General features: G+C 48.0%; 2 protein-coding genes across 2 annotated transcripts in view; one reads left to right on the top strand and one right to left on the bottom strand.

The window, feature by feature from the left end:
• The first annotated feature begins 27 nt into the window (after positions 1-27).
• On the top strand, positions 28-16,030 carry CDCA8 (cell division cycle associated 8). Its single transcript, XM_043878004.1, has 11 exons — positions 28-153; positions 307-419; positions 559-687; positions 3,305-3,345; positions 5,375-5,447; positions 7,705-7,787; positions 10,434-10,498; positions 11,344-11,439; positions 12,547-12,673; positions 13,435-13,521; positions 14,740-16,030. The coding sequence occupies exons 2-11, from the start codon at positions 323-325 to the stop codon at positions 14,782-14,784; spliced, it is 843 nt and encodes a 280-aa protein (XP_043733939.1). The 5' UTR covers positions 28-153; positions 307-322; the 3' UTR covers positions 14,785-16,030.
• Positions 16,031-17,893: 1,863 nt separating this feature from the next.
• EPHA10 (EPH receptor A10) overlaps positions 17,894-21,185 on the bottom strand; it is a 46,327-nt gene continuing 43,035 nt past the window's right edge. The window contains exons 16-17 of the mRNA XM_043878285.1: positions 20,700-20,855; positions 17,894-20,502 (exon numbers count right to left, since the gene is read on the bottom strand). Of these exons, the coding sequence (XP_043734220.1) occupies positions 20,388-20,502; positions 20,700-20,855 (271 nt within the window). The 3' untranslated portion in view covers positions 17,894-20,387. The remainder of the gene's footprint in view (positions 20,503-20,699; positions 20,856-21,185) is intronic.

Genomic DNA, 21,185 nt, shown 5'->3' with positions numbered 1-21,185 from the left:
TATAAGACACTCCTAAGACGGCGGCTTTTTATTGGTCAGGCTTTGGCAGTTTGAATTTGGTGGCGGCGGTCTCACATCGTGTTCGTCTCGGAGCCGCTCCTTCTCAGCTAAAGCAACCAGGTTTTTCCTCAGCCCGAGTATCAGAACCTGCAGGTGGGTGCCTCACGAATCCTTTATGCCCGGGCCCGGAAGGGCAGGGGTCCCCATTCAAACCCCTTGGGGGGGCCTCTCCCGCCCCCTTGCGGCCCCCTCTCCTTCACTATCTCTCCGCTGACGCCTTGTGCCTCCGCCCCTCACTCCCCGCAGCCTCCATCGAAGCGCCATGGCTCCGTCTAGGAAGGGCGGCAGTCGGGTGGCCAAGACCAACGCGCTGCGGAACCGAAAGCTCGCCTCCTTTCTTAAGGACTTCGACCGTGAAGGTAAGGGGCGGATCCTGGGTGGTCGCGGTCACCTGGGGCAGTCGCAGGGTGCTGGAGGATTGGGACGCGGGCGGCAGGGATTCCGGGAACCTTTTGCCCGCTGGGTGACCCATACCATGTCCTCTCTGCCCTCTCGCAGTGCAAATGCGATCCAAGCAAATTCAGTCAGACAGGCAGAACCTCCTCAAAGAGTTGGATAACTTGTACAACATTGAGATCCTGCGACTCCCCAAGGCTCTGCGCGAGATGAACTGGCTCGAATACTTCGGTAAGAGCTCCTGGTCTTTCCTCAGGCCTCGGCCTGGAGCCCTTCTGTGGTTACCATGGCAGCTTTTATCTTCTCAGTGAGGTCTTCCAAGATCACCTTAGGAGAAAATTGCAGTCCTACTCCTCCCCAATCTCTGTCTCACCTCCCTGCTTTTCTTCTTAGCACTTTCCCTCATCTTCCTGTGCGGGCAGGCAAATGTTTTCTCTAAAGGAGGAGATAATAACTATTTAAGGCTTTGTAGGCCAGAAGGTTCTCTGTCCAAACTACTCAACTTTGCTGTTATATAGTTCCAAAACAGCTGTAATGAATGGGCATAGCTGTTTTCCAACAGAAATCGATTTGTGGAAACACTGAAATGTGAATTTGACAGATTTCAGATTTCATGTGTCATGAAATACTCTTTTTTTGAGAGGGGTGGTCTTTTATCTATCCATTTAAAAGTGAATGAATGAATAGTTTGTTACCAGAGCTCAGATGGAAGGATAACTCCAACCAACTCTTTCTGCAGCTTATGGAAATCACCAATTTATAAATGGGCAAACAAATTGTGAAGTGCAAGGACTCAAAGAGTTTTCCTGGCCAGAGGAAAACCCCAGCCTGTTCCCTACCCTACCGCCTGGTTAAATGTACAAGGAAATGCAAGTTCAGTTCAGTCGCTCAGTCATGTCCGACTCTTTGCAACCCCATGAACCGCAGCACACCAGGCCTCCCTGTCCATCACCAACTCCCAGAGTCCACCCAAACCCATGTCCATTGAGTCGGTGATGCCATCCAACCATCTCATTCTCTGTTATCCCCTTCTTTTGCCCTCAATCTTTCCCAGCATCAGGGTCTTTTCCACTGAGTCCGCTCTTCATGTCAGGTGGCCAAAGTACTGGAGTTTCAGCTTCAACATGAACAACCAGGACTGATCTCCTTTAGGATAGACTGGTTGGATCTCCTTGCAGTCCAAAGGACTCTCAAGAGTCTTCTCCAACACCACAGTTCAAAAGCATCAATTCTTCGGCGCTCAGCTTTCTTTATAGTCCAACTCTCACATCCATACATGACCACTGGAAAAACATAGCCTTGACTAGATGGACCTTTGTTGGCAAAGTAATGTCTTTGCTTTTTAATATGCTGTCTAGGTTGGTCATAACTTTCCTTCCAAGGAGTAAGTGTCTTTTAATTTCGTGGCTGCAATCACCATCTGCAGTGATTTTGGAGCCCAGAAAAATAAAGTCAGATGCTGTTTCCACTGTTTCCCCATCTATTTGCCATGAAATGCAAGAGGCTGTCCTTTTGCTGGGTTACCCTTACTTTTATTTTTTTCTTATGATTAATTACCCACTAGGTGGCCTGCTGGCAACCCACTCCAGTATTCTTGCCTGGCAAATCCCATGGACAGAAGAGCCTGGTAGGCTATCGTCAGTCCATGGGGTTGCAAAGAGTCGGATATGACTGAGCGACTTCACTTTCACTTTCAGGTAGCCTGCTACCTGGATAGAAATGCACGTTCTGCTCACATAGATGTCATTTAATGATCCTTTTGAACTTTCTCTTTTATTTATTAATCTAGTTGTGCATTTCTGTAAATATTCATTGAGCATGTGTTAGTCACAATATTGGCGCTGAAGATGCATTGGGAAATAAAACAGACATTATCCTTGCCTCCAGGAACTTACAAGTTAATAGAGAAGAATTGTTCTAAAAATTTGGACATGATTATATATTTAAATTTATAAGTACTACAGAAGAGAGTAAAGTAGTGGTCAATAAGCACATTTATATAGTGCTTTCTATGCCAGACAGGCATTGTGTTTTCCAATGTTAACTGAAAAACCAAATGTTTTCCATATATTAATGATTTCATTCTCATAACAAACATATTAGTTGTTGATTTTATTCCTGCTTTATAGATGACAAGATAAAAGCACAGAGATTGTTTACTTTGCTCAAAGTCTCATTAGCCAATTAGTGACAAATTTGAATGTAGGCATTCTGCTTCCAAAGTCCTTAACTGTTATACAGGATACTACCAACATTTCCAGCAGGAGGACTCTAACCTAAGTTTTTATTCTACATCTAAATCTTGCAAAGATGTCTTCATTCAATACACATTTACACCATATATACTGATGACATATTTTTCTCCAGAGGCTGTGGATATTATTTTTGTCCTCGAGTTCAGTTCAAGGCAGGGTTGGGTACTTCTACAGCTTTGAGTAGTTGTTGGATATGATGATAGTGAGCAACTAACTCAACACATTGCAGCAATCTGCTGTGAGAGAAAAATAAGCAGAGTTTGGGGTTTGAGCTGGGTTTTGAAAGATGAATTCCAAATTTGTAGAGTGCAGGGGACTATTTCAGGCAGGAGAAATAACTAGCAGAACATTGAGTCATGAGAGACAGTGGCACATTTGGGAAATAACAGTCAGTTTGGTGTAGTGGAACTTGTAGTAAGTCATGAAGGGAACAGTCAAGCTTGGAGAAAGATTAGACTAGGTTGTAGAGGCTCCTGAATGTTGGACCAAGGACTTAATCTGGTCCAGTGTAAGATAAGTGGTCATATTAGGGAAGATAGTTTGTTGATTAAATTATTAAAATCTAGTAACCAAGCAAATTGTTCTTTTCAAAGCCCTTGGAGGAAACAAGCAGGCCCTGGAAGAAGCAGCAACAGTAAGTGACTTCTGTTTTTGAACTCTTGGTTAGTTTTTTTAGTCCATCCACAAAATTCAGTTGTGGGTGCTGACTATGGAACAGGTTCCAGAGGGGACATTACTGATGTCAACTAAAAGATTATAGTTGTTGAATGCTGAGTACATGAAGGCCAAGTAGTTCCAAGGTTTATAGAGAAATAGTCCTGTTTTGGGCAGGTTCCTTGCAGCTCTTTGCCCTGACCTTTGCAGGTGAAGTAGAAAGCCAAGTTCCTTTAAACCCCTGGCCTGCTAGGGGACAGAGAGACTGTTGCCTTTTCACATCATACTCTAGAAGCTGTGCTCTTGAGTGGGACTCTCAGGATTCCCCACTCCTTCTCACTTCCTTCCTCCCGGCATGATTGCTAGGACTGAAGGCAGTATGATGGGGAGGCAGAGTAGAGTTTAGATCAGTGCTGTCTGTTACAATAGCCACCAGCCACGTGTAACTTTAATTAAAACTAATAAAATATTCAGTTCCTCAGACACATTAGCCATGAGTCATATGTTCAGTAGCCACTATGACTACTGAATCATCCTCCATTTCAGACACCTCTCATCTCTAGCACAGCACAGCTTCTTGCTAAGCCCTGACAGCCTCAGAGTCCTTGTCTGAGTACTCCATGTAGTCTCTACCAATCCAGAGATGAAACTGTGTCATTTCTTGTCTGTAATGGCTATTCTAATACTTAATGTGCCCCACAAGAAAAGGCTTGTGAAGCATGCCTGCTTTTGGCTATTCCCATACATATAGATAGTTACCACTGGGAATAAACTTAATTAGAATGGTGACTGGAAGCCTTTTTGAAGGGTACAGGAGCATAGAGAAAAACATTTGGCCCTCTAGACTTAAAAAAAAAATCCTTTTAAGGTAACTGTGTGATGGGTGCATTAATTAACTTGATTGTGATAATTATTTCACAGTGTGTATGTGTAACACTTTTTTATATATGTAGGCATTTTTTTTAATTTATTTTTTAATTGGAGGATAATTGCTTTCAGAATTTTGTTGTTTTCTGTTAAACCTTAACATGAATCAGCCATAGGTATACGTATATCCCCTTCCTCTTAAACATCCCTCCTATTTTCCTCCCCATCCCACACCTTTAGTTTGGTACAGAGCCCCTGTTTGAGTTCCCTAAGACATACAACTAATTTCCATTGGCTATCTGTTTTACATATGGTAATGTAAGTTTCCATGTTACTCTTTCCATACATCTCACCCTCATAACACTTTAAATGTGCTAGTATCATATTTGTCAGTAATACCTCAATAAAGCTGGGGGTGGAATGAGAACACTGACATAGCATCAAGTGTTGTAGAGAATATGGGTCATTTGAAACTTGTACTGTTTGCTCCTGGCATGTAAACAAGTACAATCACTTTGCAAAACAATTTTGCATAGTATTAAGCCTGAACACCTGTGTACCCTGCAACTCTCTGATGCCCTATCCCTAAGTATACAGTCAAGAGTAAGCCTGGACATGTGTGCATCAGACACAGCTATAAGACAGTTCAAAGTAGCAGTGTTTGTAATAGCAAAATACTATTAACAGGAGACTAGACAAATCCATTGTGACAGGTATTACATAGCAGTGAGAACAAATCAACTACAGTCACAAATAGTGGTCAAAAGCAGAACCAAGTAAAATATTGTTTAAGCACATAGACATTTGTGGTGAAATATACATACGCCCACACTTTCTTTCAGGCAAATGGAATGATAGTGGTTATCTCTAAGGAATGACAGAATTGGGACACTAGTCACCTTCTGAGGAGAGGCAAAGAAATAGCACAGGGAGAAGTACATAGCTAGAAGCAAGTAATTGGCAATGTTTTGGGTCTTTGGTTGTATGGTGGATTTATGGGAGTTCAGTATTTTGTGTTATAATTTACATAATCTTTTGTATATATCAAAGATATGGTTTTTTAAGTTGTTTTTAATATTAAAATGTTGTTCCTCACATTTGATGAAATAATACCTGGTGTTTTCTGACTGTGTTTGGCACAGGCTGACTTGGATATCACAGAAATAAACAAATTAACAGCAGAAGCTACTCGAACACCCCTGAAACCTGCCAAAAGTGAGTACTTTTCAAGATCCCTTGTTGCAGTGAGAGCGAAGACCCAGTGTAGTTGGCTGGCTGCTCGGGGAGGCCTCCTTGGAGGAATCTCTTCCCTCTAATGCCTGGTCCTCAGTCTCGAAAATCCAAAAATTTGATTTTGTCCTCTGCATTCCGTTAATTATATGCAGGACTGATAACTAACCAAACTCTTCAGACCAATTTGTGAGCTAAAGTGAAAGAAAAAAAACAAAAGGCTGTGCTGGAAACCAAACACTGTTGCCTGCTTCCTTCCCTGAGAGAGAGGCGAGCAAGGTTTGGAGAGGTGTGACAAGACGTAGAAGTGCTGGCCAAGACTCCCTGATGTGAGCAGAAGGGTTGAGAGAGAATTGTGAAAGGACCCACTTTCTCAGCGTGTCACTCCATGCTACTCAGTTCAGTGACCCATCTGTGTAAAATTCTCTCCCATACACGCCCCACACTCGGAGAAACACTATCTTAGAGGGAAAGTTTGGGGAAGCTGATTGTAATTAGTGAGCATAGATTCAAGCCAGGATGGGCTCTCTAATGGACATGCTGCCACTGACCTTAAGCTCTGGATTTCTGCCCATCAGGCAGCACCTTCTCTACTGGGCCAGACCTAAAATACCACCCAGTGCTTACTCCAGCTTACCTTTTCTTTTTTAAAGGTAAATATATTTGTCTTCTTATTTGTGTCAGGGAGAAAAAAACTTAAAATTCATTGAGTCTGAAGTCTTTCCCCACTGTTAAATTTCTCTATGGAATCCCTGCTTCGGATTTTCTAGCCTGTGGTTGTATGTATTTAGCAATGAGACACTCCCTTTCAATGATGGACAGCTGGAATGGTTAGAACATTTTTTCTAATTTTGAACCAAAGTTTCCTTGTGGTACCTACATACTGATACTGCTTCTGTTCTTTGAGGTCCCATAGAGCTGCCTTCCATATGACAACCCCTTAAATATTAAAAACTGGTATTTCCTCTTGAATCATCAATCTTAAATATCCTTCATATTCCTTTCCCATCTAAAATGAAAATTGTAATAATTTATTATTTATAAATAGTATTTTATTATAATAAATAGTAATAACATTAAAAAAAAACTAAGATCATGGCATCCAGTCCCATCACTTCATGGTAATTAGAAGGGGAAAAAGTAGAAGCAGTGACAGACTTTATTTTCTTGGGCTCCAAAATCACTGTGGATGCTTACTTCAACCTTGAAATTAAAAGATACTTGCTCCTTGGAAGGAAACCTATGACTAACCTAGACAGTATGTTAAAAAGTAAAGACATCACTTTGCCAACAAAGGTCCATATAGTCAAAGCTATGGTTTTTCCAGTAGTCATGTACAGATGTGAGAGCTGGACCATAAAGAAAGCTGAACACGGAAGAATTGATGCTTTAGAATTGTGGTGTTGGAGAAGACTCGATAATTCCGTGGACAGCACGGAGACCAAACCAGTCAATCCTAAAGGAAATCAACCCTGAATATTTACTGGAAGGCCTGAGCTGAAGCTGAAGTTCCAGTATTTTGGCCACCTGATGCGAAGAGCTAACTCATTAGAAAAGACCCTGATACTGGGAAGGATTGAAGAAGAGGGCTACAGAGGATGAGATGGTTAGATAGCATCACTGACTCAGTGGATGTGAATTTGAGCAATCTTGAAAGATAGTAAAGGACCAGGAAGCCTGGCATACAGCAGTCCATGGGGTCGAAAAGAACTGGACATGACTTAGCGACTGAACAACATTAATACTTATAATGTGTTCAGTATCACTCAAGGGACTTTACATTCCTTCATCCCACAAATATTTAATAAGCACTTGTAGGCATAATTCTAGAGTTTGGGATGAATAACAAAGACGTCATTTTTGTTGAGCACACATTCCATGTCTCATATCCCCATGAAGTGTCTCCTCTTATAGAAGAAGAAATTGAGGATCATGGCGAAAACCATGTGACATAGTCAGAGGCAGGATCAGGCCTCACGCTCAAGGCTGTCTGACTCTGGGGTCTGCATTCTTAATCAAAATGCTGGGCTGCCCATACAAAGCACGATATAGGGTTTTTTAACCACTCTGAGACTTTTTTTTTTTTTTTGGCTAAATTCTCTCTTTTTTTAAATCATCTTTATATTGGATCTATTTCTTAATTACAACCTAAACTTGCTTAAGTTTTATTTCCTATAAGAAATATGAATGCATAAAAGTTTATTCCCATGAGAAATATCACTCTGTTTAAACTTTCTTATAGCACGAAAGGTAATGCAAGTGGATGAGATGATAATGGAAGAAGAAGAGGAAGAAAATAACAATAAGAATCGTCAAACTGCAAGAGTAAGTAGGCACTCAGATTTGGGGCGGGAGCCTGTCAGCAGACAAGGAAATACTTAAAATATAGTATGCCTCTTTTATCACTCCCTACCCCACTGCCCCTGGAAGTTTTACCATTCCTTTTAGGACACAGCCTTTAAAATGAGTGAAATTTCACTAGCTGGAGAAGAAAAGGAAGGGAATTCCAGGAAGAGGTATGAAAGTGCCCTTTGAGGAACAGGAAGCAGTTTGGTGTGGTGGCAAGGACATAAGCTGTGAGAGTAATCTGGGAAAAGCAGGGGTCTTGTAAGCCAAGCTTAGAGGTTGCGATTTCATGAGGTAGGTCATGGTAAGTGACATAATGGATAGGTATTTCAGAACAGCATTCAGGAGAAACAAGAGAGAGAAAATTAGAGACAAGGGAACCAGTTGGGAAGCTTTATTATTTTGTTTAATTGAAGTATAGCTGATTTACAGTGTTGTGCAAATCTCCGCTGTATAGCAGTGTGACTCAGTTATATACTATAGGCATTCTTTTTTAATACTTTTTTCCATTATGATTTGTCACAGGGTATTGAATATAGTTCCCTGTGCTATACAGTAGGATCTTGTTCATCCATCTTATATATAATTGTTTACATATGCTAACCCCAACTCCCAGTCCTTCTGTCCTCCACCCACCTCCCCCTTGGCAACCACAGTTCAGTTCTCTGCGTCTGTGAGTCTGTTTCTGTTTTATAGGTATGTTCATTTCTGCCGTATTTTAGATACCACATGTGATACATGGTATCCACATGTGATATATATGTGGTCTTTCTCTGACTTATTCACTTAGTATGATAGCCTCTAGTTGCATCCATGTTGCTGCAGATGGCATTGTTTTGTTCTTTTTTATGGCCAAGTAGTATTCCATTGCGTATATACCACATCTTCCTCCTCCATTCATTTGTCAGTGGACATTTAGGTTGCTTCCATGTCTTGGCTATTGTGAATAGTGCTGCTATGAACATAGGGGTGCACGTGTGTTTTTGAATTATAATTTTGTCCAGGTATGTGCCCAGGAGTGGGATTGCTGGATCATAATGTAATTCTGTTTTTAGTTTTCTGAGGAACCTCACACTGTTTTCCATAATGGCTGCACCAACTTACATTCCCACCAGCAGTGTAGAAGGGTTCCCTTTTCTCCACACTCTCTCCAGCATTTATTATTTGTAGACTTTTTAACGGTGGTCATTCTGATTAGTGTGAGGAGGTACCTCATAGTTTTGATTTGCATTTCTCTAATAATTAGTGATGATGAGCATCTTTTCATGTGCCTACTGGCCATCTGTATGTCCTCTTTGGAGAAATGTCTGTTAAGGTCTTGAGGTTCTGCCCATTTTTCGATTGGGTTGTTTGTTTTTTTGTGAATTGAATTGTATGAGCTGTTTGTACATTTTGGAAATTAAGCCCTTATCTGTGACATCATTTGCAAATATTTTCTTCCATTCTGTAGGTTTGTGTTTTTTTTGATGTTTTCTTTGCTATGCAAAATTTGTAAGTCCCAGAATTCGGTCCCATTTGCTTATTTTTGTTTTTATTTCTATTGCCTTGGGAGACTGACCTAGGAAAACATTGCTACAATTTATGTCAGAGAATATTTTGCCTTTGCTGTCTTCTAAGAGTTTTATGGTGTCATGTCTTATGTTTGTCTTTAAGTCGTTTTGCATTTATTTTTTTGCACGGTGTGAGAGTGTGTTCTAGCTTTATTGATTTACATGCGGGGCTGCTGTAATTCTTGAACTGAGGCCCTGACCCTGTAAAAAGAGAAGGGATACGTTTTACAAAGGAGAGTGGGCAAGGTTGGTGGAGAGAAGGAGCGACCTGAGACGAACAGGTGGTTTCTGGCTTAGGGAACTGCCCTCTGGTGGAAATAGGGCATGGGAGGAGGAGTGCTGGGTCAGGGCAAAGGGAAGCAGTTAGTCTGTCAGTCCTTCAACCTGCTGAGTGTAATACTTCTCCAGCATGTCTAGCCCTGACAGAAATCTCAGCCTGGAGCTCAGGCAGAAGAAAGAGATTGAGAGACACCGACTCCCAGATCTTTAGGTGGTTGTCCCAGCGTGGGGGTCAATGAGGCTGTACGGGGAGAATGTGGAGGGGAGGCTGAGGGTGGACCCTGGAGGGAAGGTAGAAAGAGGAGCTTGTGAGGCAGCCTGCAGAGCAGACGGCCAGCCAGCAAAGCAAGAGTGGTCCCGCTACCCTTGTTCAATCTTCTGAACAAGGGAGGATCATCAGAAGGTAAAAACTGATTCTTGTCAGGTACTTCCGAGGACTCGGCAAGGGTGAGGGCTGCTGAGGGTTCCTTGTGTGGGGCACCTGGGTGCCCTTAGTGACTGTCACAGCAACGCTGTATGAGGGGTGGGAGCAGGATAGGGGAACCAGCCAAGCTGCACTCAGTTCAGCGGGCACTGACCTTTCATCCTGGTCAGAGTTCTCTAATTGGAAGACTAGGGCAGTATGATTCTTAGTTGATCAGTTCTGCTCTGAATTATTTAAGTCACTGTGAGTTCTGTAAGGTATACCTTCTGACATTCAGATACTCGCTCTTTTCCAGAGCTGGTATCCTTCTCCCTAACCTTTCCCCTTTGTGGGGCTTTTTGTAACCTCAGTTTCATTGGTTTGTGACTTCAGGTTAAAAGGTGTCCTCCATCCAAGAAGAGAGCCCAGTCCATACAAGGAAAAGGCAAAAATAAAAGGTAACAGGTTTTCCACGTTCAGATGTGCTTTTACTGGAGAGCCACATTCATCATAGCAGGAATGGGCAGTAAAAGGGCTTTTGTGACTTGTGTTCAAGTAGAGCTTCACATAATCGAACCCGCCAGTATCTGAGCTTGGGGGACCTCTAGAAACATCTGACCCAACACCTTCTGGCTCTTCAGCCCATGTTCTGTCTTCACCCACCTTTTTTTTTTTTTTTTTTAATGCAAACAGGGAGATTAATAAGATACAGAAACATACAGTAAGCACTGCATATTTTGTTCAGTTTCCAGACAGTCCGTGTATAGAGCTACCTACATGGTCAGTCACAAAGTGGCTATCACCTACCTGTGGTTAGTTTCTTGAAAAATTCCTCCTGGTCCTGCTAAGTAATGAATCACCATGGACTTCAATTTCTTATGCTGGGAGGGTGGGGAGGGGGCTGCCTCTTAACAAGCTCAGGAATGGAGTCACTGGGGCATGTCTGTGAAGAGTGAGCTCCTCTCTCTTCTCCCTGGGCAGTGGGAGCTTCCTGGCAAGAGGACAGGAGCTCCAACTAGAGGGCCTACAGGGTGCAGAGGGGCTGTCTCCTTCCTCTCGTTCCCTTAGCTTGACTGAGAAGTCAGATTCTGGAGGCAGACTGCCTGGGTTCAGGGTTCTGGCTCTGCCCTCATATCCCTGAGTTTCTGCATCCAGAAATGAGGATAATGGTGCCTCTCAGAGGGTGGTGAGGAGGCTACACAAGCTAATGCGTGGAAGGCTCCCAGGACAGGCTCTGACACGCTCAGTGTTACCTGCCTCTATGGCTGCAGTCACTGGACCTGACAGTTGGTCTCTCCCGTAGGTCAAGCCATTATGCCACCGTTACCCCGTCTGTGGGCAGACTGGAGCTGTCTCTGGTGAAACCAACCCCGGGCCTGACACCCAGGTTTGACTCACGGTGAGTGCTGGCAGCACTTGGATTTCGGTGGGAGCCCAGTGCTTGGCATTTGTCGGAGAGGACGGAGATTTAAGAAAATACTGGAAAGCCTCTCTCGGGAGCGTTTCCTAACGTTTGCCTCTCCCCTGAGAGCAGGTTCGCCTGTTTTCAGTGACAAAATGATTGTTTATCTGATGGAAGGGAAGAGACCAGTCTGTCCCTGATGACTTGGAGGCCTCTAGTGACTATTTTGGTCTTTTCTGATTCTGATTAAGTTTATTTTAAGTTGGGAGGTACTCTTCCCATACCCTTGGTAGGAGTGAAAATTAACACCACCTTTTGGGAGACCAATATAAATACAGATGTTCTTACAGCATAAATTAATCCCTTCTACAGTGCTGGTCAACTGGATAGGAGATGCTGTGTAGCCATTAAAAAATAAGTGGCTCTGCATGTGCTGATGGGAAGAGCTTCATGGTCAGGAGCCTCTCCAAACAGGTGGCAGAGCAGCGTGACCTAGATGATCCCATTTGATAGTTTCTGGAAGGACGGATAAGGAAGAGCCTGCTTATCTCTGGAGTGGGAGAGTGAGGAAGACTTACCTTCTATTTCTAATTCTCACTCCTCCTTAACTTTTTTTTTTTTTGCATGAGTATATAGCAAAGGACATTTAGGGAAAAAGAGATGGAAGCACTTTGAAGATCTCAAGAATGTCAGTTTGGGAATTAATATAATGGTGTCATCACTGAACCATCCTCCTTTGACCCTGGAAAATTTCTCCTGATGGAAGCACATAGCCACTCTTGGAAATATATTAGCCACTGTTTATTTCTGGCTTTGTGGGTGGATGGATGGATGGGTGACTGCTCTCCATATGGAGCTTTGGACCTAAAATTTACATGGATAAGAATTGACTTTCGCTAGATGTATGTTTGATAATTACCTCCTCCTTTCTCCAGCTGTGTTGAGTCATTACTGCTTTTTAACCCTAAATTTAGAATGCTCCTTCTTAGAAATGTGTGATTTGAAAACTGCAGCTTGAGGCCAGATGGGATTTGGAAGAGCTCGTAGCGCCTGGTGTCATTCAATCTGCCAAGCCATCTTTACAGAGATTTTCCCACCTTATAGGATCTTCAAGACCCCGGGCCTGCGTACTCCAGCGGCCAGAGAGCGGATTTACAATGTGTCTGTGAATGGCAGCCCTCTTGCTGACAGCAAAGAGGTATTCCTCACTGTGCCGGTGGGAGGCGGAGAGGTAAGTGTTCCAGGGAGGGGTGGGTCAAGCCACAGTGTGCTGCTTACTCACCATTTCTCTCTTGTCCATCACCCATTTCTTTCCCGGAACCCAAAGTCCTTTGGTTGCCTGGCTCGTCATCTCCACACTTCTGTAGAACTCAGAACCATTTCCTCTCCCAGGTTACAGCTCCAGACTGAGAAGATTCTTGCCCAGCTCTGGGTTCCATTTGTTCAGCAGCTAACATAGGCCCATGTATCTTGTATTAACAGCAGGTTCAAGATGTGGAAGACATTCCTGCCCTTGAGTAGCGGTCAGTAGTCAAGCTAGGCTCCCAATTAACAATAACATAACATATGATGTGTGCAGTAAAGGAGATTTTAAAGGGTGTGCAAAGGAGGGCACTGTCAGGGTGCACGCTTAGTCTAGAAAGGGAAGCTCGAGAGTCTTCCACTTTGTGTAACTTCGAGGAGTCTGAAGCAGGCAGAGCAGAGCAAGTTGCTGACCTCCGCTCGGGGACAGAGGGGATGGTTTATCTCACGTGAGGTCTGCAGGGCATTTCTAAGCTAACGTGCACCCCTTGTCTTTGGCTGATCCAGCCACTGGCCCAGTGATAAACGCCAACATCACTGTCTCCTTGGGACTAACACCCCTCCTGCCTGCCTTGCCACCACCACCCACAAGTGCAGGACATCAAGGGGACCCCCCAGGGCACCCCTGGCTGCTGGCAGAGGTTCCTGCTCTGAGGGACCTGCCACTATAACCCTCTCCCCTCTCCACAGAGCATGCGGTTATTGGCCAGTGACTTGCAGAGGATCGATATCGCACAGCTGGATCCAGAGGCCCTGGGAAACATTAAGAAGCTCTCCGTAAGTCTCACGCTCCTCTCCACACACAGGGTGGAGCCTTCTGGGTTTAGCCATTCTTAGGATTGCCTTTTGGGTCTGGGCTGGTGCTTTACACTTACAACTGTTTCCCCCAAGGAATTTTGACACTACGTTCTCCTGCTTATCTAGCAACAATTCTGTCCCTAAACTGATGTTGAGTTTTGGTCCAACCCAGAGTGCCTACCACAGAAGTTCCACAAGAAAATAAAAAATTCTGCCTCATTCAGGCAGTTGGTGCCTTTATGTTACGGCACAGCAGTTGACCTCTGGGAACTGAAGCTTCCACACAGCAGTTCAGGAACAGGGTGAGGAACTTGTTACAAGGAATCCCACATAATCGAAAAGAGTGCTGACCAGCCAGGCCCTCTGGGTGGTGGGACCACAATGCCAGAGGTTGATGGGACTCTGCTCTGCTGCATCAGCTCCTTTAGCACCTCTGTCTTTGGGGCCCAAGCACTCATTTCTCCTGCACCTGTCCTTCCTCCCTAAGCAGGATATCACCTTCTCCATGAGGCCCTTGGTTCCCCGCCCCCTTACCTTGGGTCTGGGTGCCGCTCAGCATAGTTGCACTCCCTACACCATTGCCCAGCGTGGGCTGTCCAGGGTTATTCCTCATTTAAATTCTCGAGGAAGAACTGACAATTCCGTTCTCAGCTTTGGTCAAACGGGCCACCCTGGTCCTGTCAGCTGGATTTAGTGTGGTGGACGGGAACACGTAGCACAACGTGGCTGCTTTTGGCCCCCCTTCTGGGTGGGGGGTGGGGTAGGGTCAGTGAAGGGCCTGTCCAGGAAGCGGATGAGGGCGGAGCTGCTTTCTCAACCGTGTCATTTGGAACAGGCCAGTGCTGAGACTGGGCACATGCCAGCCACCCGAAGCTGGTGACATCCTTCATCAGCTAGACCTCCAGCATTGCTGTTCCCAAATGATACCTTCACTGTCTCATCTGAGACGGCATTTTGCTGCTTCGTTCAGATGAGAAACAGAGATGCAGAAAGTTTAGTTCAGTGTGCGTTGGTGGTCTAGTGGTGAGCATAGCTGCCTCCCAGAAGGGTTAGTTCGTTCATGTCCGAATAGAGGATGGAGAGCTGAGAGTCAGCCAGACCGGCCCAGCCCCAGTCAGTGCTCCGTGAGTAGACTAAGGGGCGGGGGGGCACGCCTGCCGGCACCACCCACTGAACGACCTCCCCTTTTCCTCTCAGAGCCGTCTCGCTCAGATCTGCGGCACCATACGAACTCAAAAATGAAGCTGCTATTCCAAGACGGGACAGGATGGGCCTTCAGTGGGCACTTCTGGAACCCTGAAGAGACCTCTTCCTTTTGGCTTACTGTTTGTTTGAGTGTGAAGTTCCAGAGCAGGGGGTGGCGTTCCTCTTGGAGAGCTCAGGAAGCTTTGCTTTTGGCACCTCCAAACCCAAGTGACAAAGACACTGCCTCTGAATCCATACAGTCCAAACTTCCGGGCCTTCTCTGAACTGAATTCTCCTTCCTGCTCTTAGAGCGGCCGCCTCTGCTCTTTGCCCTGCCCCAACTCGGAGGAACCTCATGTTCTCAGGAGGACTGTCAGTCACCCTCAGCAGGGAGCCCTGTGCAGCTGGGCTCCCAGCCTGAAGGCTGGGAGCTGTAAGCTCCAAGAAGGGAGCTCCATGAGAGGGCAGCTCCGAAGCTGGAAGGGACTGTGCGGATGGGGCCAGGACCAGCCACAGCTGTGACCCCAGCAGGACACATCTCCCCTCCCGTGCCCATCCCCTCCCTCCTGCGGTGGGTACTGCTGGGGCTCTGCAGTCTTATACCTGCCGTGCCCCCCAGGAGTCTTGTCTCCAGTTGATTTGTGGACTAGTATTGTGTATTATCCCTGTTCACCAACGACCAAAACTTGGTTTGAGGACAGTTTCCATGTCTTGCTCCTCTACCTCTCCAGTTAGTTCAGTTAGTGGGAATCTGGATAAGGGAACTGTAGGATTTAGATTAGTGTGGGGTTTTTACATGACGGGTTGCAGTTGAACTCAAAGCTCTCTAGTCTCTGCCAGTTCTGTAGACTTTCCGAGAGCACTTCTCTCTTCTTAGGTTCATGGGGGAGCGAGTGTAGCTGGCCTGGGGGCCCCATTCCGTGCGTTTGGCCTCTGCCCTGGTGTGGGCTGTCCCGTGGGCACGGAGACCCCTGCGCCCCAGCCAGCCCTGCTGCCCCGAAGAATCATGGGACGTGGTCCAAGAACGTGGGAGTCGAGAGTTCCCGCCCCGCGCTCGGGAGCACAGTGGTGTGTGTGGTTCTTTGTTGTACTTTGTACTATTTTGCTACACAACCATCCTAGTAATCCAGTCCTGTCCAAGATATGTTCAAGTTGTCTTATTCTCCCTTTCCTGAGGCTTTTGTACATATTGTTTTCCTGAGTCGTGGTATCTGTAAGCTGATTTATTCTGATCAGAGCTACCGAAAGGTACCAGTTTTCAATAAAGTATGGATTTGGATTTGTTTTTAACTGATACTCCACCTGCCTGTCATCTCCAAAATGTGCTACCTGGACTAAAGACAGTTTGGGAGCTGAAGCTATTAGAGCAGAGGGTCCGCAAACAGCTACTTCCCGCAGACGTGAAAGCCTTTACTTCAGGCAGAATCTCTCTGATATCTGAAGAGGAGGCCCTCTCCCAAGCAGGGCATGGTAATCTAGCCCAGGAAGCTTTTTCCCAACGCCTTCTTTCCACGAGCTAGAAATTTACATCTTGGGGGCACAACAATCCAGGCTATCTACAGTTTACCTGTGTAGCAAGTCTCGTCAGCCAGGGACAAAGCAGGGGCCCAAGTGATTCAGTGATGGGGCTTCTCACGTCCCAAGCTTCAGGCTCTGGCAGATCTGCCTTCCTGGAATTTTCACTGAAATGATCGAGGTGGGGCTCACAGTGGAAGAGAAGACAGACTCAGGCCACAGTTTAGGAGGTCCATGGTGTTGACAGTTTCCGGGGAAGGCCCTTCGGTCAGTGACAGCATTCCGAGTAGCGGTTACTCATTTCAAGAGATCAAGTCACCAAAGCTGAGGCTTCTACCTTTTCCCGCATCATCGGGTGCAGGGTTAAGTACAGCTTGACATCAAGGAAACACAGGATCCAACAGTCTTTACTCACGGCCACCTCACCCTGCTGCTGCTGCTAAGTCACTTCAGTCATGTCCGACTCTGTGCAACCCCATAGACATCAGCCCACCAGGCTCCCCCATCCCTGGGATTCTCCAGGCAAGAACACTGGAGTGGGTCCACCTTACCCTAGTTCACTCCATTTGCACCACTGCCTAGACCCAATTGCAGGGAATGTGTAGTATGTAACAGGTGCCAAGTAAATACCAGTCATAGACAAAGTTGGAGCAGTCCATCCCATGTTAGGGTTGGAGACGAGAACGAGCTTCCCTTCCCAGGATTTAAAGCAAGGGCTGACCTCTCACCAGGCTGGGATGCTGCAAAGAAAAGTCAGTCTTCCTGCCAGACCCCAGATCAAAGAGGTCCGGCAAACATATTCTCACAGGTTTTTTTTTTTTTTCCAAATTAATTGCTAACAATTTAAAAATTGTGAGCTTTCACAAAAATGTTCACTAGCCACCAAAAATAAGATTCAGCAACAGGGGCCACAGTCAACAGGAGCTGTGTAGCAGTTTTCCTTGACCCTCCGAGTCTTCTTCCCATTCAGGGGGATTCATACCTCATCCCTGTGGGCAGTTTACTTTGTAGCCTCTGCTGTGTGTATGAAAAAAGCAGAGCTGCTCTGGGCCAAGGGAGGAGGAGGAGGTGGCAGCCTGGCGTCCTCCCCATCACCAAGGGAGTTTCAAAGAATCCTAGGGTTCCAATGAACAGCAAGTGTCAAGCTTTACCATTACAGACCCCCTGATCTTTCCAGAAGCCCTACTTGGGACTTCCTGTTGGAAGAAGTACAAACGTATTGCATTATGAAGGGTTGCGTGTATGCGTGCTAAGTCGCTTCCATTGTGTCCGACTCTTTGTGACCCCATGGACTGTAGCTCGCCAGGCTCCTGTATCCATGGGATTCTCCAGGCGAGAACACTTGAGTGGGTTGCCATTTCCTCCTCCAGGGGATCTTCCCGACCCAGGGATCGAACCCGTGTCTCTTACATCTCCGGCATTGGTTTGTGGATTCTTTCCCACTAGCGCCACCTGGGAAGGCCCTGTGAAGGGTTAGGTTAAGTTATTCATGTGAGGAGCTAGTTCTTGGGGAGGGTGTGACAGGACATCACCCTGGCATCATTTATTCACAGTATCGGACGTACATTTTAGCTTGTCCAAAACCAAGCTCCCTCCACATCCCTTATCCACCTGCTCCCCTCCCTTTAAGTCTTTTCCACCTCAGGGAATGGCACCTCGGAGTGCTGCCTCCTCGGGGAAGCCATCCAGTACTCACCCCTACGGTAGCCCCAATCACACTGCCCTATCTCCTAAATGTGTCTCTCGCTGAGACCGCAGACAAACACTTCGTGGGGGAGTGGTGGTGTAAAACCCTCCCACACAAGCTTAATGTTTAAGCAATTGTCACTGACAGGCACCATACCACAGACAAGTTTTTATTACTGTGTCCTGCGTATAGATCCCAAGAAATATAAAAACATCTCCAGAATTAGTCAAAGGAACCACTCTCCCCACCCCCAACCAGCCCCTTCCCTCCCTGGATGGGCTCAGATACGGGTGCTGGGAGCAGGTTGCAGGCCAACTCTATCCATTGAATAAGTTCCATATAAAAATAGATCTGTAGAGGGTTCCCAGGAAGCCGTCAGCCCACATCACACCGGCAACCTGTGTGGGGCTGAGGCCTGGGACCCGTCAGGATGCTGGGACCTCACTCCTCACGGGAACGGAGGTCTACCCTGGACACCGAAGTCCTGCCAACACAGCCAGGGGACTCTGCAGAACAGCTGGTGGAGGGGGGGACACCCTGGCCTCCAGAGCATGACTGATGCATCTGTAGGTGGGGTGAGGCTCCCTCCACCAAGACGGAGTGCTGGTGTGTCCTTTCCAGGCTCTCCTGGGGGCAGTAGGGGCAGAGTCTGGAGGGCACTGGCAAGGGACCCTCCAGCTCTGTCAAAGGTAGAAGCAGTGTCTCAGCCTCTCCCGGCACCCCCAGGACACTGAGCTGAGGCAGGTGCTCAGGAGATGGGAGAGCGGGGCTGGGGGATTCCTGCCCTGCTGGCAGGATGAGGCTAAAGGCACTGTTGGGAGGCTCCACCCCCACCACGGAGCACTCCCAGGGATGTGCTGCCTCTTCCTCCCTCCAGGATCCTCTGCAGGCCCCTCTGCTTAGACTCCTTTTGTCCCAGGCCCTCCATCAACCCTAAGTAAAGAGTCCTCCTCTGGCTCCTCCAAGGTCCCATTCAATGGATGCATCAGACTCAGCCAGGGAACTTTCCCAGACACCCCTCCATGTACACACATCAAGAGTGCCCATCTGCCCCTCTGGCCCACCAACCCTCAGGCCCCAAGGTCTGCCATCGGGGGCGTGCAGTACTTCCTGGAGCCTGAGCTCATCTCCCTGCCTTGTCTGGGCCCTCCAAGGGCTGGCTGTGTCTCCTTCACCCCCTCCTGTAGCCCTCGAACCCTTCCCACCCCATCCCATCCCACCCACACGTAGCCACACCCCAGAGCAGGTGTATGCCAGGGGTGACCCTATCCAGGGCCAGTCGCCTTCCTTCTGTCCTACGAAAGCCCTGGCCTCATGATCACCCCCACCTCCAGGAAGCCCTCCTGGATGAGGCGCTCTGGAGTCAGCTCAGTGCAACCACTCCTCAGGGCAAGCCCCACAGAAGAGGACCCAGAGTGAGGAGGCATTTCATTGGGGCTGGGTGGTACAGGGGATGAAGCTTGCAAGAGGGGTCACCTCAGAGTACCCCTGGGCTGCCTCAGGGAAGAGTGTTGGTGACACCCGGAGGACCAAGGAGTCTCTCCAGAGCCAGTCTCACTCCGGATCAGGAGTCGGGCCCATGGGCTCAAGCCCAGCTCTGGCCCGGACTCCTCACTGAGCCTTGGTTTTCCCGCTGGTACAGTGAGGACTGAACTGGCCCGTTACAGAAGCTCCTTCTCTGAGAGTCACGTCTTCATTATCCCCAGGGCTCGGAGCAAAGCTCTCGGAGTCCCAGGCAGAAAACCTCTCTCCTCATGTTCCTCCCAGATGTCCTGCCCAGTGAGTTTATAAAAGGAATGCAAAGTAGCAGGGGACGCCTAGTGGGACCTCAGGGGAGCACCGGGACCCTCACCCAGAATGGTCGGCCCAAGGGTGGGGGATGCAGAAATCAGCTCCTGAGTCTGGGGTCCTCGGGGCCCTCAGCACCACCTCTGCCTGCCTGGGTCTCAGGACCAGGGTCCAGACAGGGCCCAGCTGGACCACAGGGAGCTGAGGAGCCACGGCCCACGAGGACGGGTATCCTTGCTAGGTCCCACAGCGGCCCATCCCTCGGGGACCCAGGCTGCCCGCTGCTCTGAGGGAAAGTGTGGCACCCTTCGGGGTGGGCCCCAGACTCCAGTGGGTGCAGAAGACAGAAGGGCATGAATCAGGCCATTTAAAGCTAGGTCCTCCTCCCTGCCCCTGCCCACCTGGGTCTCTGTGATCCTGCATTTCCTCCCACTGTATCTCAGAGGTCCTCCCCAGGATTTGAACCTTTTTTCTATGGGGGGGTGGGGCTGAGTCAGCCAAGGTGCTCAGACCGGGGGCAGTGAGAACAGGCAGGGAGGTGGGAAAGACTGCAGCTCCACTCAAGCTCTGGGCTCTCCCTTCCGCGCAGGTGGAAAGCAGCCAGCAGGGGTCCTGGGTGGGGCTGGGGGCTGGGGCCCCCCTGGGGTCCTGGCCGGGAGAGTGGGGCTGCTCACACCTGCACCCCCCGGCCCTGCAGCTGGAGCACCCGGGCCCGCAGAGCGCCGATCCCGCTGAGGAGGTCCTCCTGGTGTTCCGCCGACGAGATGCCCAGGCTCACCAGGTCCCTGGGAAGAAGGCTGGTCAGATCTGGCTGGCTCATCCCCACTGTCTTCTCTCCCTTCCACCTCCCCATCTTCTCTCCCTTCCACCTCCCTATCTTCTCTCCCTTCCACCTCCCCCCGCCCAGGGAAAGACCCAGAATGAGGACAGGTGGGGCCTCCCATGCAGGCAGGGGCAGGGCCCCCGGGTTCCTCAGACTCACTGGGCAGTCATGGCAGCCACAGCCTCTAGGCTCCCATAACCCGCAGCAGCGAAGCTGTCTTTGTAGCGGCCCAGGTCCAGGGCCTCCAGCCACGCGCCCACGGAGCCAAAGGAAGGGAAGGTGGAGAAGGCACGGTCCGCCAGGGGCGTGGGAGGCCTGGGTGGGGGTGTGGAGGAGCTGTGGTCAGTCAACAGTAGGGACCTGGGGCCCAGACCCAGTCACTCTCTCTGAGAAAGGACAGGTGATGTCAACTGAGGAGGTAACGGATGGGTCATCTGAGGACAGGATATCTGAGGAGATGACCGAGTCCCGGGTCAGGCCTGGCTCACACTGGATTCCGGGTGTTCTCAGAGCCAGGCGGGAGTTCACGACATCAGGGGAGTCAGAGAGGGGGCTGCACAGGATCCAGCTAAAGGCACCGGGAGTGTCTGGCACGGTCTGGGGTAGGATATACGCAGGCAGGTTGGGGAGGTGACCGCTTTATCT

The sequence above is a fragment of the Cervus elaphus genome, chromosome 20 (assembly GCF_910594005.1).
Source record: "Cervus elaphus chromosome 20, mCerEla1.1, whole genome shotgun sequence".
Classification (NCBI taxonomy): domain Eukaryota; kingdom Metazoa; phylum Chordata; class Mammalia; order Artiodactyla; family Cervidae; genus Cervus; species Cervus elaphus.
This window is presented reverse-complemented; position numbering and strand designations above follow the sequence as displayed.

Bases quoted from the DNA above. Each gene is read 5' to 3' on its own strand.
- CDCA8 (XM_043878004.1), top strand. From the start codon at position 323: ATGGCTCCGTCTAGGAAGGGCGGCAGTCGGGTGGCCAAGACCAACGCG. The intron at 12,674-13,434 runs GTAAGTGTTCCA...CCCTCTCCACAG, and splicing joins TGCCGGTGGGAGGCGGAGAG to AGCATGCGGTTATTGGCCAG. The intron at 13,522-14,739 runs GTAAGTCTCACG...TTTTCCTCTCAG, and splicing joins GAAACATTAAGAAGCTCTCC to AGCCGTCTCGCTCAGATCTG.